This window comes from Pipra filicauda, unplaced genomic scaffold (genome assembly GCF_003945595.2).
Source record: "Pipra filicauda isolate LSUMZ 115617 unplaced genomic scaffold, ASM394559v2 scaffold63_size3267554_pilon, whole genome shotgun sequence".
NCBI lineage: Eukaryota > Metazoa > Chordata > Aves > Passeriformes > Pipridae > Pipra > Pipra filicauda.
The window spans coordinates 2,939,332-2,956,492 of NW_024104798.1; the positions used below are offsets into that span (position 1 = coordinate 2,939,332).

The window sequence follows — 17,161 nt, forward strand, 5'->3', positions numbered from 1 at the left end:
CTTTTTTTCTGATTTCTTGCCCATCAGTAACGCCCTTACTTACATGAAGGGAGCATCACCTCCCTTGCTGGTATTGATGTAGAACAGGCCATTTCTAACACTGTTGTGAGCTGTTATGACAGGAGAGATTTCAAGGGGGAAATATCTGGTAGAAAGCCAGTGCATCGAGTTCTGTCAGTTCTCAGACACCAGGCTGCTTCACACTGTCCTTGCTGCTGGAAACTGCACTTGAAAATAGGAGTTTAGGTACCAGAACACAATGGTATAATATAATACAGATTAAACTGAAGTCAGTCTAAACCAGAGGGAGTGCTTTTGTCTTCTGAATGTATTTGCAAACGTGTGTAAATAACTTTTACTGTATGAAGACTATGCTCTTAACTCTTTTCTGCAGAGAAGCCTTGACCTGAGTTTGTAAAGAGTTGTGTTTGCTTTAGCCCAAGATACTCGCTAACTGGAAGTTTTCTGTGCAGGGGCTCCTCATGGAGATCTGTTGATCTGTGACTGTTTTTCCTTTAATTTTTTTCAAGTATATTCAGCTTTTTCCTAATACTCCGCATGAGATGTGTTCCCTCTGCTGTCTGGTGCTTGCCCTGGACCTGCTTTGTGTTTTTTTTCTTTCATATGTAGTATTTAGAGATGGGCCAAACTGGTTCTAAAACCCACCTTGGTCACTTTGGTGTGGGCTCTGTCATCTGTGTTCAGTGGGTTGGATAGAGTCATACCCTCAAAACAGCCTTTAAACTGGATAGGGCTTTGTATTACCAGAAAGAGAAACTTTCTAACATCATAGTAAAAGAATAAAAAAGAAATCTCCCTGATGTTTGCTACTAATATTAATGCTTTCTGCCAGTTTTCATCGCATCTCCCAACCTCACATATCCATGTCTTGGCCTTTTCTTCTTTATAGTCTTTCTAGTGTTGTCATGTGTGCAGCAGTGTATATCTCTAAAACTACTAATCAAGTAAAGACTATAGCAGAGATGGGAAAGTGCATCTTGAGGGTGAATGTATTGTGGATGCAAAGTATGAGGTGACCGCTCTGTACCTCATGGTTTCAATCACGTGCTGTGTGCCTGAGGGCCTCTTGCCCTCATAAGGAGCCATACAAAAGCCCAATGGATTTATCTTAGTGATGTTGTCTATCCTCTTTGTCCCAATTCTGCATGTTGTGGACGACCCTGTGTTTTTGGAACAAACAGTTGGAACAGGAGGAGAATTTTGTCTCCAAAACACATTCATCCTAAAGTGCTCTTGCTCTGTGTGTCAGACATCTCCATGGTTTTGTGTGTGGTTTTAGAGGTATTTAAATGAGGAGGTCCTTATTCCTTACCTGTTCCCACCCTGGTGCCAAATAAGGTCATAAAAGCGGAGGGGTTAACAGAGGCTGAGGTGAATGCCTGCACCAAACGGGTTACCTTTGTCAGTCTTGGCCCATCTGTAGTGGTCCTGTGCCTTCCCTGGTAGTACCTTTATTCACGATGGAAGAAAAATGTTTCACGTTGCTTCCCCGTGCAGCGCTGATAGAGTGGGTCTGTGTGGTAGAAAGGGAGCCGTGCTCCCTCCTAGGCCTAGAACGATTTTATCTTTCTAAACTGAGAAAGAACAAAACATTGGCAGAACCTTGAACAGCCGTTGGCTTAGAGAAGGACCAGAGAGGCTGACAACAATGTAATCTTGGAGAAGGAAGGCTGAGTTTTCTAGAAACAGTTTCAATCCTTTTCTTCAAAAATAAAATCAGATTTGGGTTATGATGGGGCTGCTAAGTGCAGTTGTAGTCAATAAAAATCTCAATAAAAATCTCACAATTTATTAACAGAAATCCAGGTGGGGGGGGAGTTTTGAGTGATTAACAAAACACCTTTTTGTGGAAAAAGTAAAGCTTTGTGCACTCATACTAGTTGATTGCCAATGTTTTGAACACTGGCAGCAAAGCTATCCTATAATAACTTTTGCTTGATGCATTAATTAATTAACCCTTAACCTTCTCTTTCCCTTTTCAACCCTTTTTCTCCTTTTCCCCTTCACCATATTCCCACGTATGTAAACAATTAAAAACCAAACCAAAAACAAAACCAAAAAAACAACCCCCAAACCAATACAAAAGCGGGAAATGCATGTGTGGCCATGCCTCACAAAATAGGTCGGATAATTGAAGGGAGTCCTGCCGACCGCTGTGGGAAGCTGAAAGTAGGCGACCGGATCTTGGCCGTCAATGGGTGCTCCATCACCAACAAGTCGCATTCAGACATCGTCAACCTCATTAAGGAAGCGGGAAACACCGTCACCCTGCGCATCATTCCAGGAGATGGTAAAGTATATGTTTCCTGCTGTCTTATCTGACCCTCTTGTTGGTTTTTGTTCCTGGGCTTTTTTGTGTCAGTTGGAGCTGCAAAGTCATGGAGGACTCAATTCCCACTCCCGCTTTGGGAGGTAGCAGTGAGGGAGGTTGTGAGCCCTTCATAGCTTTATTTTTTCTTCCTTTTTATAGAAATAGATGGTTTTAAACAGGGAGGTGCTGATTCGACATTAAAAAAATAATATTCCATTCTATGTATCTCCTTAAAATGATCTACCATGAGTTTGATACACGACTTGGTACACTTTGATTTGATCCTTAGGTTTTAATAATGCAGCTTTAGAATATTTGGGAATCGCTTGTTAGCATGTGGGATTCCTGAAGCTTTGTATAGACACAAGCAGGCTATGGACTAAAGAGATAACAGAAAGGGATAAACACTTTGACATGTTTTAAGCTGTTTGAAAAGCAGATTTGTTTTTATTCTCAGTAAGTTGCTTTGGGAGCAAGCTCAATACATTTTTAAATGACTGTTTAAATGGTGGTGACTCTGGAGCTGCTGTGAGCCTGCAACTGATCACTGTAAGAGTTACCCTAGAGAGGATCTCACTGTTTCAGATCAGAGGGAATATGCAGGATCCCTAATAATAAGCAGACACTTGGTACTGGTTTCAGGTCCCTGAAGTATTTAATAAAAATAAGGATCTGTGTTATATATCAGTTTCATTACATTGATGCCTAGCTTGACCCCCGAATAGGAACAGAGCAGAAACCTTGTAAAATATCTGCAGCAGAACTAAAATTGCTGTGGTTCTAAATTCTGAGTATTTATTTATTGTCCTGCTCTGCCATGGATGGGTTCATGGTGAGAGCTCGTTAGGCAGAAACCTTTTAAGGTTGCTCTCCTTTTAAGTTAAATCCATGGGTATAAGATTTGATGACTCAGATACAGTGCTAACAAGCATTCCTTAGAGTGGTACAGGACATTATTTGCATTTAAATGTGGAGAAAGTGTGATTAAATTTGAAAGAAACCCAGAGGAAGTATAGCTGAAATGAACCTAGTACCTGAAAAAAGAATGAAGACGTTTGATGATGTGATTTCCAGTGAGAAGCACTGGGTAGTTGCTAACTCTTAAACTTTCTGATCTGAAGCATGGATTTGGTTACCCCACAGAGCATGATTATGCTGTGTTTTGTTATAGGATAAAAATAGACTGGGATGAGAAATGATCTGGTTATAAATTGTTTCTGTTTAGGATGATATGTTTTGCACAAAGGCTTTATTTTCCTACTGTCTAGTAGGTACCAGGTCAAATGGTATATGATCCTCTGCTGCTTGCAGCAAATTAGGTGTTCATGAATAATAAAACGGCTGTGAATCAGGCTAACATCAGAGCTGGCCTGCGCATGCCTGCTTCGGGAGATAAACTGAGAGAAGAATTGTTCATTACCTGTATTTTAGTATCTCATAAAAATCAAGGAAGGTGAATCTTTAAATAAATGAAGAGCTTGTTTTTTTTAAAGGCAAAGCCACCTGAGAAATAAGCAACTTCTGAATGGTTTAAAAATTTTTTAAGAAGAATGTAGCTTCCTGATATGAATGTTCAGCCAGTCTTGTTCATGCAATTACATGTGCCAGATATCATGTAAATCGCTTAGGTTAGGGAAACACGTACCTGGGACTGACATCACATGTTCCTAGAGAAAGTGGAAAGATGTTCCCTACTCTCATAGCAATGCAAACTTCAAGTCTTTTTATTTACTGTCACTTTGAAATTCCAAGTCAGATTGCCATCTTTGCATAGTATTACCTGCCTTTAATTTCCGAAAGCCACTGAGACCCAACACTCTGAAAATTGCTGAGAGGTTTGCTCTAAACCCCCATGAGATACAAAAAATTAGTCTCAGTGTTGTTTTCTTTTTGATGTCTTTGTGTGCTTTTCTCAATTTGTTGTTTTCTTTGTGTTGACTTTTGAGTGCTTTTTTTGGCAAATATAAATGGTCTATGTGCTTCAAGGAGGGGGGAGCATAAATCAGAAGCCACTTGTCAGATAAACATGAAACTAAGGCACATCACAAGACTCACAATAAACTCACACTGCTAATCTCTTCTAACATTATTAAAAACACCAAGAATTTCTGCTTTGGAATAAGTTTTGCACAAATTAATTGCTACAGACCACTGCAGGATTACATTTGCCATGAAATTATGATGCTTTAACACGCTTCCAGCTGATGCAAGGATACAGAATGCTGGGAAAGAACAAGCTTAGATTAGACATTTAATTGGTGACTGTTTTAGGGCAGAGCAGGGCAAGGAATCAATGAAATATGTAGATTTTAGAACATGCAGATGTAATTGCACTAAAGATCATTTTTGCTATGTTCTGCTCCGGTTTTGCATGGTGGTTGAATGCATCCTGAACCAGTGTCTAGAAAACTAGCAAAATTATGCACAACTCCTGACTCACGGGATAGGGTGGGCTAAAGATAGATGCAGTGCAGTGGTGTGAAGATACATCTGTACCAAAGATGTGTTGTTGCTCTGCTTGGCATTATTAGTGTGACCTACTAAAGGGTAGGAATCTTGCATTCTCTTTGAAGCCCATCTTCATCTGATCTCCAAATATTTGTGGATGATTCCAGAGGCTTTTGTTCTGGATGAATACAGGACACTTAACTGTGTTTTGGGGCCTTCTTCTGTTTGAGTCAGATTTTAACATCAAGGCATCTTTACAAAATAAACAGGATTATTTCTGAAAATTCTACAGTGTAACCACCCGTAGGGATGCCTCTTCCTCACACGAGCCAGCTGTCAGTGGCACAGCATCACAAGGGTATGTTTTGCTTGTGCCTAACCTGAGAGGTGCAGGCAGACCCAGAAGCCTCTCTTGCTGCCTGAACTACTGGACACAAGCCAGCTCTGGTCTGGAAGATGTTACAGCTCCATATGCTGAGGGTTTGGGCATGTTAACTTGGGCACAGTACTGCAGGCAAAGGAGCTATGTTCTTGCTGCACCCATCTGTTTAAGTGCTTCTTTTTCTCTTTCCCCTTTCCTGAGTTTCCCTTGACGTGCAAGTAGCTACAGAAAGGAAAAACCTTCCCCTTATCTAGATTTCTTCATAATTAGAATAAATCCATGAAATAAATTAAGCTCCCAGGACCAAGTAAGCCCATGACCACCACCTCTCCTTAATTCAGGCGAAACCCCTCCCATTGCTGCAGTTTTTTATTACAGCTGGACTCTGTTTAGTAATGGCAGATTTCTCCATAGTCAGTACAATGAATTACCAGACACTTAAGAGGCAAACAAGGGCAGGGTAGGAGACCTTGTAATTTTATGTTGGAGAGCCAGGTGTTTCCATCCAGTTTTTGTCACTGTTGCCCTAGTGATTGTGCATTCAGTTTAGATTTTGATCTTAAAAAGTGGATCATGGTCAGTATTTCGTAGTTACTTGTCACCTGTGGTTCTCTCTTGGTTACAAAGGGTATAGGCACAAAGTGGGGGTCTCCTATGTGCAGAGCTGTTCCTCAAAGGAGCAAGGGTCTGTCACTGCAGTGGCTTTAGCTGGGAATGCTGTGCCTGATGAGTGGGTGTTTCCATGGACTGTGTCCATCATTCTCCATATGCAACCAGCTGTTCAACATTTGTGTGGTTAAGCATGTACCTACCACCAAGGCTTCCTCTGAATTCAAACTCCCATGGGAGGGAAAGGGTGTTTTCAGGACTGCTGACTTCTGGAGCAGTTCAGCATTTGAAACTCTTCAGTACTAATTTCAGTTCAGGATTGATACAATATGTAGTTCTGGAAAATGTGCTGAGTTCAATATACAAGAGTTCCAGGTCTTTCCTCCAAAAGTGTGTTGCTAATATTTGGCTATTGGCATTGACGTGTCCTTAATTTTAGGCAGAATTTTGAATGAGTTTGGACTTAACTCTGGTGTTACTGAAATCTGTGATACAGCTCCAGAATGACAGGGGGAACATTTTGCCCTGCCATGCTGTGAGGGATGCCTAAGTAACCTCTTTTCAGTTGTGTCTACAGCAACTCCCATCCCAGTTGTAGGAAGCAGGAGAGAGGACCTCTCCTTGAAGCACCTCCTGCTGTGCATAGAGAAATATGGCATTTGCACAGACTGATGTTGAGCTGAGAGCCTTTTACTGTGGCAGAAATTGAGTTTAGGAGTTACTCCTGCTCTCTGTATTCTCTCCGTGCATCCTTTTGTAAGTGGTACTCAGAGCTGCTGATGCATTTGGTACAGGTAGTTCCACGTCCCTGTGTGCAGCTTTCAGTGCTCAGGCAGTAGTGGGTTGTATTTCAAAGACAGATTTCAGTAAGTTTGGGTTTTAGCCACATTCAGTATCACCTTGCGAGGTATTAGATGAAAGCCACATCTCAATTCTACTGAAGATTGCAGTTTCTGATGGAGGAAGGGACTGATAAGCTTATAATCTCTGGAATACTTATAGCTACTGTAAAATTCATCTAGCCAACCTACCATATTTAGAGACTTTAGTGATTGGAATTCATGTCATTAGATAACAGACAAAACACTGTTCAACCCTTCCTCTATAAGTCTTCATTCTGAGTGTGTCTAAAGGTCAGAGGGGTTTCCAATCCAGATTTCCTAATTTTTTTTATTTTAATTTTTTTTTTCATTTCTCAAATGAGTGTACAGTTTCATATACATAATTACTCTGTTAATTTGGGGAATTGAGCAATTTGAGCCCATCTGAAGTTCTTTAGAAACAACATAATGATGATTTCCAGTGAAATGCCTTTGCATAACTTCTTTTTCTTTCAGTGAATAGCCAATGGTCTTCCCTCATAATGAAAAACAAAATCTATTTTGCAGAATCCTCCAATGCTACTTTATTGACCAATGCAGAAAAAATTGCTACAATCACAACCACACATACTCCTCAGCAAATACCACAGGAGACCAGGTCAGATTGTTTTCCTTGAGGAGGGCATGTTGACATGCTCTCTCTTTGGTTACTCCTTGATCACCTTCACATCCCATGAGCTGTATTTTTCTTCTCTCCCTCTTTCTCTCATTCATTACAGCAGGAACAACACCAAACCAAAGCAGGAATCCCAGTTTGATTTCAAACCACCCCAAGCAGCACAGGTAAGGAGCACCTCTCTAATTGTTTTGTTTACCACAGACTGTTGTTTCCAATCTGCTTGAGGGCTGACTGTGTTCAAATATTTCCCTTGGAAATTCCTACTGAGAAGCTGTTCTCCCACAGTCTGTTTGCTCAAAAAAAAAGAGGAATTTGCTGATTAGTTTCTTAATATGTGTTGCTGTTGTTTCAGCTGAGAAACATTTCCAACACATTCTCATCAAGACTTTGAGGAAGAAAAAATAAAGGAAAAAAGCTGACATTTTTAGGGCAGTAATAATTTATGTGTTTGTTTATTGAATTGTATATTGTGAGGGGCCTCTCCAGAAAGTATTGTTGCGTGCAAATGATAAATTCAGAGGACAAAAAAGAGGAAAACTTAATAAGGGGCAATGGCTGGAGTGTTCCAGCTCACGCAGATGGCATCTTATTAGAGAGATTATCTATCTCACTGTTAACTTTCCTTGCCACTGGCCATCCCAGAAGTAAGCTCTTCTATTAGGGGCTTCAAAACATTCCCATAATAGCATTTGTGGAAAACAATGCCCAGGCTTCTGAGCTTCATGCAAAGGAATAGATGATGTGGTAACAAAAAGGAAAAGCCAGCACACACTCACCCCAAGTTCCATTAGACATTTCACTGAAGCCTGGCACTGGAAGTAAGGTTGTCCTCACCCTCTGTGCAGTTGGTAGAACGCTAACCACCCTCCACAAAAAGGCCTTTCTGCCCTGGGCACAGGAGGTGGTGTGTAAAAAAAGTGCCCAAAAATGCACCATGGGACATGGCCAAGCCCATTCATTCCAAAAGCCCTTCACAGGCCACCACCAGAACTCCAAATTGCAGAGTGGAATCTGAGGAAGAAGCAAATCCTAATCTGTGTGTGAAAATTCAACTGATTTTCTATTTTTAATTATCAGTAACAAAAACAATATTGTTCGTTGTTGAATAATTTCAAAATGGGAGTAGAGCACTATTTGACTTCCTATTCAATTGGGCGTTTGTTTTCTTCTCTCCAGCAGGACCAAGACTTCTACACTGTTGAGCTGGAAAGAGGAGCCAAAGGTTTTGGCTTCAGCCTGCGAGGTGGCCGAGAGTATAATATGGATCTGTACGTGTTGCGGCTCGCTGAGGATGGTCCAGCTGAGAGATGTGGGAAAATGAGGGTATGCACAAGCTGATTTTAATACCACATATCTTTGGAATTAGCTGACTTCCCTGCCTCTCCCTTCTGCTGTGCCAGCTAAAAGGGAAATTAAATGTTAACTGAAAGTGGTTCCTATTTACTTCTGTCGTTGGCATCTGTCACTCTTTGTATGCAGTCTGTAGCAGTGTGTGTTCATTGGAAGACTTCACCCCCTTCTTCCAATCCTGCTTTCCAGATTCTAACACATAATCTGTCTTTTAAAGCCTAACAGGGATGCATGGAGCAGTGAAAATGTAATAGCCACAGTCTTTGTCTGCTACTGGGCAGAGTAGGGACAGAGCATGTGTATGGCCCACAGGTTACAAAATTGCAATGTGGTTTTTGATTAGCATTAACTTCACATATCAGCTAAATTACAAATATTATAACAAGGGCATATGTTACAAAAGGCCTACTAAAAAATTAAATTGGCACGTTTTATGTACTCCTTGCTCCTCTGTTAGAGAATGCATTATAACTTTCCCGCATACATCTTTTTCTTCTCCACATAAGTCATGTGAAGGGCATTTGCAAAATTCTTTTGCTAGGGGTAGGTCTATAGGTCCAAAAATTTTCTGATGAAAATATGATGAAAAATCAGTGCTGCCCTTTGGAAGTCAATGCTTTGACAACCTCTTCTAAGCCCTGTTTTCTTTCCTGATAAATGGTTATATTTACAAAAGCAGCTTTGCTGGTTCATGGTAGTATCAATATCCAAGTGAGAAACAGACCTGAAAAAGCTCTGTGAACATCCCAGTTGTGCTAGACTGTGAAACAAACAATCACTTTGAAGACTTTACAAATAATCAAAACTAAGTAGAATAGCAACAATTCTAGCACTGCTCTTACTATTGAGCAATACAGTTTTGCGATGTGGTTTTGCAAAACAGCAATGAAATATTTTTATACTTCAAGTTTTCCCCATTGCCTTCATGTGTTCCAGGCCCCTGCACACTGGTTTTTGTGGACTGTCACTAGAAGGAGTTGGGCTTTTTTAGCTTCACCTGGTGCATAGTTGTTCCACCTTTGCTGTGGCCATTGTCTTTTGATGTGCTGGAGGGGATCCCTGTGGGGACTTGGTTCTAATCTTAGACTCTCTTATTACATTGACAGATTGGTGATGAAATCTTAGAGATCAATGGAGAAACCACCAAGAACATGAAGCACGCTCGGGCCATCGAACTGATTAAAAATGGTGGCCGCAAGGTCCGCCTGTTTCTGAAACGTGGAGATGGCTCAGTCCCAGAATATGGTGGGTCAAACTATGAAAACATTCCTTTCTTCCCTGGCATCACTCCATGAATGATTTGTCTCAAGATCTGAAGCGGGAATTCTTTTTTATTTTCCTTTCTCACCAGTGTCTTACCAACCTTTGCAACATATAATTGCCTCGCTTGTGCTGAATTTTCTACACATTTCATCCTTTGCTTGCTTCCATGGACTTGGGGCGCAGTGTAAGGCAAGATCATCATAGCAGTATTTTTTGGTGATCAGAGAGGAAAACAAAACAAAACAAAAAACCTTATTGTCTTGTCCAGCCAAACAAGGAATGTCATTGAACTGTGCCAAACTGTTTCTCAGCGGCTGAATTGTTGTTTTAAATAGGTCTCTACTTCTAATCAATGCAAAAACTGGGATCCCAAGTTACTATTCTGAAGCAGTGATTTTTTTTTTGGTTAGGTTTTTCTCTTAGTTCCTGTCTGTATCCATAGACATGAATGCCGAGATGGCTTATGAGATTTTTGCCTTTCCTTAATATTTATGTAAATATTTATAAAGTTATTTAAGAAAAAGAAGGAAAAAAAGAAAAAGCTTTACTGCAAAAGTATATTGATTTGGCCTCCTGAGCCCTTTTCTTCCCCCTTAAACTGTCTGCTGGTTTCAACTAGTTAATTTGTAAGGTCTGAAAAGGTGAGGAGGTTATGAAAAGGTGCTCTCATGTGTGTCTTGGGGGAAACAGTCAGTCCTTGTTTCTTACTAAGAATTGCATTAGATTTCCTTTTCTTCCCCTGGAGGTTGGATTGCTGGGTGGCTTAACTTAGCACACTATTTAATATTATAATTATGTCTTATTTATTTGAGATAATTGTCAAATATTGTGCCCTCGATGGAGGGCTACTCCCAACCAAAGGTCTTTGAGGTTTCTATAGAAACTGATGATTGAAGGGATGTCCTTTATACTTTCCTCCCCTTATTTGGGTTATTTCTGTGTCAGTAAGTTCTGTGTTTATCATTCTCTCCATGTCCTAACCCCAGAAACAAAACCCTTCTGCACAATTTATGAACTAGATTTTCTTTTCATTTACTGTACCATGTTTGAGGGTTTCTGCTCAGTCTGCTCATTACTAACTTAAAATGACCAATTCAGAGTAAAACCAACAAACAATTGAAGTGTTTAACGATATGGAAGGGAAGTTGTGGGTTTACACTTCTGTAATATAAATAGCACACCAGAAAGTTCAATGATGGCACTGAAATTCTGTAATGTTCTTTCTACTTTTGTCTTTTCCTATGCTCCTTTGGATGTACAGTACTGTATCATATGCTAGACTGCATAAATACCCTGTAAATTAAGTGCTTCACTTCTCAAAGCATATGTCTGTTGCACTGAGGATGGAAATCCACCACCAATTTTCTTTTGGCTAATGCTAACCACTAAAAGTTTGTTCTCCAAGCAAGGATTTAATATACAGGGGTTGCACTACTGTAAAGAATATCCTTGTAACATTTGGGACTCCTTCCTCTCTTTGTTCTGTTCGCTGCAGTCGCAAATGGTTCCTCTAATAATGTTAAGTTCCAATATTTTTCTGACTCAATTGGAACGTGCTTCTCTATGAGGCTGTATATTTTTGTAATGAGTTTTGTACTTATTTTTAATGTTGTGGTCTCTGGTGAACTTTATTTTTCGTTGTTGTTTGATTGTTAATGTTTTTTCTATGACATTCTGTGTCACTGTTCCAGCTGTCTTTTAGAATGGATGCTCTCGTTGTCTGGGTTATTGAATCACCTCTTAGATGTCTCTTTATGTCACAATAATAACAACTGCTGTCTTTGCAGCCTTATATTTGGGTGAAGCCTAGACAATCTGACTGGAAAAATAAACTTTCTTTATTCTAAGATAAAATATGAAGATTTTTCTTTCTTTCATCTTTGTTATAGGGAATCTAAATTTTCTACTTTTCTCTTTCTCTTTCTCTCACTTTTCTTGGTGCTGGGCTCTTCCTTCCTCAGCGATGATACCTCCTAATATCGCTGCATGTATGAGAAATGACAAGCTCGGGGAGTCTTGCTTCTACCTTATGGGCCATAATCAAACTACGGTTTGTAGCTAAAATCAATATTAGGTGTTTTTGTGCTGTGGCCTAATTCCCTCACATTGCTTTCCGCTTTGCTATATTTTATATGTACAGCAATTCATCCCGAACACCCTGCGTCCCCTGAATTGTAAGTACACACACCACAGGACACGTTTAAGCCTCGCTTGTACCTTGTGTGATTAGCCAGGTTGCTGCAAGCCACATGCTTACAGCCAAGGAAAAGCAGTGTGGTCCCCAGCTGCTGCCTGAAAATCCTAATAAGCAAAATTACCCACACGTGGGTCACAACAGAGGGTTCACCTGGAAATCACAAAATTCTCACACGCGCACACACGCCGACCCTCCCGAGCTCAGGAATGGAAATGCCATCAAATGGGAGATGCTTGGCCTGCTGGCAGGAGGAATGAGCCTGTAGAGGGTTTGTCCTGGGGGAGGGAAGACAAAAAGGAGAAAAAGAGGGGGAAAAAAAAATCTGTCCCCACAAGTGTTTGTGAGGGTGTTCAGTCATTGCCGTCAGGACAGCCCACCTCGAGGTGGGTGTCTGGGTGTGAGCGGCAGGAAGTGGCTAAAGGCAGCCAAGCTGCCATGCAGGAGTTACTTCTAAAAAGAAAAAAAATAAGCAAATATAAGCAGCACTTGCATTAAGGCAGCACAGCTACTTTAATGTTTTTCGTGTTTGTAATGAATCATTCATAAACATCCGTTACAAATGACAGCAGTAATTGTAGCTGAGCTGCAGCGCAGGGCTGGGGTTTAGTTTGAGGGTTGTTTTTGTACTTCTGCTCTGCAGTTTGTCTTGCAGAAGTAGCTCAGCTCTATTTTACCTCAAATACTACATAAAAAATAATGAACTGGAGATTAGATTTGAATCAAAGCCATCGTACATGTTACAATATCTTTCCATTGCTTTGATATGAAAAAATCATAACTTCTGTCATCGTTGTTTGAATCATTGTGGCAAAACCAAAATCTACCCTAGGACTTTTCGTAACATGGTAGAACTAAGTGAGATTAAGTGATGTCTTAAATGAAATGGAAATTGTATTATTACAGTTAATTCTCACACCTTCAAAATGTTATTTTACAAGGTGAAAACGTAATAATCAATTCTATTTTCTGCGCATTTTCTGCTATTTGAACCACAGCCTCCCACACCTGGAAGGCAGTTCTTTGTAATGACTTAAAAGGCACAAATTGTTTCCTAAAGGCCCTCTTTATTGGAAACTATTTAAAAAACCAGCCAACAACCCAAACTATAATATTTTATTTTTTTTTTCCACTGGAAAGAAAGTAGTGTAACTGAAACATTATGAATTGGACTTGGGGAAAATGTAAAATGCCCCGTGCCCAGAAGAGCATAAAGATGATATCAGCTTGGACCAAAACATGGCTAACGATCAGAGCAGCACCAGTACTAACCTGTAACTCTCCTTGTTCACAGTTAAATTAACAAAAGCTTGGGTTAGCCTTCGCTGACTGCTTTAACAGTTGTTTGTTTTTGTCACTAATGAAGTCTGAAGAGTGCTAAGTGGTGTCACGGCGCCGCGGAAGGCATCGGTACCAAACGCTTTGCTGTTATTTTCTTTCAGACCCCAGCAGTGACAGGAACAGTCCCGCCACAGGTTCACAAAATGTATCGGAAATGAAACCCGTGCCATCCGACCGACGGCAGCACCCATCATCGGAGTCCAGTTATCCACCAGACCTTCACAAATCATCACAACATGGGGACAAGCGGACTTACGTTAGAGACCTAAAAGGCAGCAGAGAGTTTAGCAGACATCCCAATGAACACCACACTTGGAATGGGACTTCTAAAACCAACGACCACGTGCCAGGCAGGAGGACGGAGAGGTCGCCGGAGAGGAGGCACGAGAGGCAGCCGGAGAGGGCAGTGGTGAACGGGCAGAAGAGGAGGTCTCCCGAAAAGCGGAGGGAGGGGACAAGGAGTGCCGACAACACTTTGGAGAGGCGGGAGCGACACGAGAGGAGGAGGGACCTCTCCCCTGAGAGGCGCAGAGAGCGGTCTCCTGGCCGCCGGCGGCGGTCGCTGGAGAGACTCACGGAGCCGAGGAGGTCACCCGAGCGGAGAAGAGAGAACTCCCTCGACCGGCGGGCCAAGTCCTCCGACCGGCGGAGGGAGAGGTCGCCCGACAGACGGCTCAGGGAGGAACGACTCGGCCACCGGGAGAGGGAAGAGCCCAGCTGGAAGCACGAGCCGAGCCGCAGGCACCCGCCCGAGCAGCGCAGGCGGCCCTACAAGGAGTGCAGCACCGACCTCAGCATCTGAGGGGCTCCCCGGGGTCCCTGTCGCCTTCCCCACACCATGGGAGCAGAGCAGAGAGTGCGGGAGCTGAGACCATCTGGCTTTCGCAGACGAGGAGACATCCGGCACCTGCTGATCCTACAAACCTTTTATGCAGATGAAATCTTATAACAAAAAAAAAAAAAGTGTTGTGCCTGATGTATAATATTAAAGAAAGTATTTTTCAGTGTATTCTTTTTTTTTTAATTACTTGCCAAATGTTGGTCCTAAAGGATTATAAAATTTTGTTTCTACATTCTTTGTAGATTTCTTAAAAATGAATTCCTTTATTGGGCTACTCTCCCCCCTCCCCATTATAGTAAGTGGGGGTAGCCGGTAATATAATATAGGCAAAGGATTTTATGACCAAGTTTGAATAATTTGATCCAGACTGTTCTCTAGTGACTCACTGCTACACTGTATGTAGAAAATTTTTTAAGGGTTGGGGGTGGGGAAGGAAGAAAATTGTTCATCTCAGTAGGAATGGAGCGCTCCTGCTGAAGGAATTAAAACAGAAAGAGACAAATGTTCCTAAAATTGCGAGAACTGTTTGAAGAGACTACTGTTTCAATGAAGGATATTTATAATAATAATAAATAATAAAAAAAATAAATACAAACCCACACAGCACAAGATGATTTACGATGAGGAATTTCTAGTTTGTTCCATGAACAGTTTATACTTTCAGGCCCCCTCGACAGAATGCACAGAGGCAGAAGGACTGGTCACCACCATGCCTGTGTCACATGCTGATATAGACTGTTGATCTCTCATTAGCCTCAGCAACACGTAATGATATGTCATTAAGGCAGCCGCTGCAGCCCTGCTCATCTTCTAGCTGTATATGGACAGCAACCCCAGCATGCATGGTATTGTGTGTCTGCTTGGAAGCAAGGGAAGGGATCGGGATTCTGGGACAAGGCACAATGCGGTGGGAGCTCAGTCCTCCCTCTGGGAGTAGGTGTATTCCTTCTGCTCAGGCAAAAACCAGTGGGCTTTTCTTAATTTTGCCAAATTCCAAAAGCTCTCTCTTCTTATCACTCTGTATTTAGGGTTTTTTTTGTTTTGTTTTACTGGTTCATCCTTACTGAGACAAAAGGAGTGCACTTGCTGAAAAGAAAAAAAAAAAGAAAAAAGAAAAAATCAAAATTAAAACACAGGCAAAAAGAGGCAATCAGTGGGACAACCTGGTTGTAGAAGCCTATCTGTACTGGTTGTATGCTGTAAATTTGAGTTTGAGAACAGCAGCAAAAGGGAAACCTGCAAGTTTCTAAGTTGTATTTTTAAATTTGCAAGTTGTGTGGTAAGTCTGCTGTAGCATTGGTATAAGATGTAATGGATTACTGCCTAGCTGAGCCAAAATGTTTGCCGTTACTGTTGGACCACTAAAGTAAACTGCTGCTTTTTACAGTGCATTGCTGTGTACGTGTATACTGACTCACATCCTCCATATGAACACAAAACCATTGCAAGTCTATCACTGTTGTTGCCATGGTACTGTAAAAACAAAACTAAGAAAGAAGATGGCCGATCATTGTGTGTACAGTTTAAATTGTAATTAATAGAGCCTGTTGGAAAAAAAAACAAAACTGTTGCCTTTTTCTTGTATAAAAGAGGATTTATGACAAAATTTAGCTGTGAGGAATGTGATTAAGTGTTTATATTTCTGAAAATGGAACAAATTGATTCAGGGAATATATTTTAATGTAAACTGAATCAGGTATGTAAAGCGGTTTTAAAAGGGGAGACTGTGTAAGTAATTCTAAAGCTTTTGTTGGTTTGAATATCATTTCTTCCTTCATGATGGGCCTGCTTATGTATTATTAAGCACTTGTATGCAGTCTATATTCTCCAGTCATCATTTCTTGCAACGTGCTATAGACATAATGCTCTTTCTGTGTTGATGAAAAGCAGTATGTGGGCCAATCTTTTTTATAAAACACTATGCATATATAAATACTACATTGTTCATAGCTTTATTTGACTTAATTGGGTTTATACATAACACTAGTATGAGTAGATGTGGACTTACCCAGTACGAGCTTCTTTCCTTGGAACAGACACTATGTATATGATGTAGCAACAAAGAAGGAGAAAGTCTGTGAATGCTATTTTTATTATCAAATAAAGTTTTCCATACAAAGCATGCATGCGAGTGTAGTGATAAAGGAGGAACTACACCTTAATTCTACTTGCTCATCCCTTTCTAAATTAGTAAACTGTAGGTCACGGTTGCCAAGGACCATCCATTAAAAATGTATTAATCATCCATTAAATATGTAATAATGATTTGACAAGCCTTAAAGCGAAGGTTCCCGGTTTTCCAGTATAAAGTTTCCTTCCCCAAAATAGTGAGAGACTAAAGTTTCAGGCGAGGCAGGGCTTGTAACTGTGTCTGAGGTTAATATCATTGATTCTTCATAGCACATTGGTATGTGTGGCCATGTAAAATCAAGACAAGGAGCAACTACTCAGTTGCTGTTTTTGAAATTGTTAGTGCCATATATATATATGTGTGTGTGTGTTTATATGTGTGTGTTTTTATATACGTACACATACATACATATAAATACACATCACCAACACTCTGTGTCTCCCATCTCTTAGTTCTTGAAATGTAGAAAGACTTTTAAGGTTGAAAACCTGTTAATTTTACATAGATTTTAAAAATAACTTTTAAATCTTGCGTAGTTTGTCAGGCTCCACTCATCTGTTTTCCTGATGCTTCAGCCAACCTGATGGGAGTCCAGGCAACTGAGGAGAGTCACCAGGGAATAATTTGTGTTTCCAGTCACAGCATTCTCAAAGGGATTTGTCTGATGCAGCCTCAGTCCTGAGGGGTATAGATGGGTCATAGCATTTGGATATTTTCAGTGAGAAAATATTGCCGAGAAAGTGTTTGGGTATTTTAGGTTTGGATCTTTT

General features: G+C 40.8%; 1 protein-coding gene across 18 annotated transcripts in view; it reads left to right on the forward strand.

The window, feature by feature from the left end:
* Positions 1-16,382, forward strand: part of MAGI1 (membrane associated guanylate kinase, WW and PDZ domain containing 1) — a 337,673-nt gene extending 321,291 nt beyond the window's left edge. For 5 of the 18 annotated variants that reach the window (XM_027722929.2, XM_039388375.1, XM_039388378.1 and 2 more), the window contains 7 exons: positions 2,108-2,311; positions 7,160-7,250; positions 7,372-7,435; positions 8,448-8,594; positions 9,728-9,866; positions 11,846-11,934; positions 13,521-14,019. In XM_027722929.2, coding sequence (XP_027578730.1) covers positions 2,108-2,311; positions 7,160-7,250; positions 7,372-7,435; positions 8,448-8,594; positions 9,728-9,866; positions 11,846-11,934; positions 13,521-13,577 — 791 coding nt within the window. In that variant the 3' untranslated portion in view covers positions 13,578-14,019. Of the gene's footprint in view, positions 1-2,107; positions 2,312-7,159; positions 7,251-7,371; positions 7,436-8,447; positions 8,595-9,727; positions 11,739-11,845; positions 11,935-13,520 lie in introns of those variants that run through there. The other 13 variants (XM_027722930.2, XM_027722936.2, XM_039388373.1 and 10 more) reach the window with 10 other exon arrangements.
* Positions 16,383-17,161: the final 779 nt, after the last annotated feature.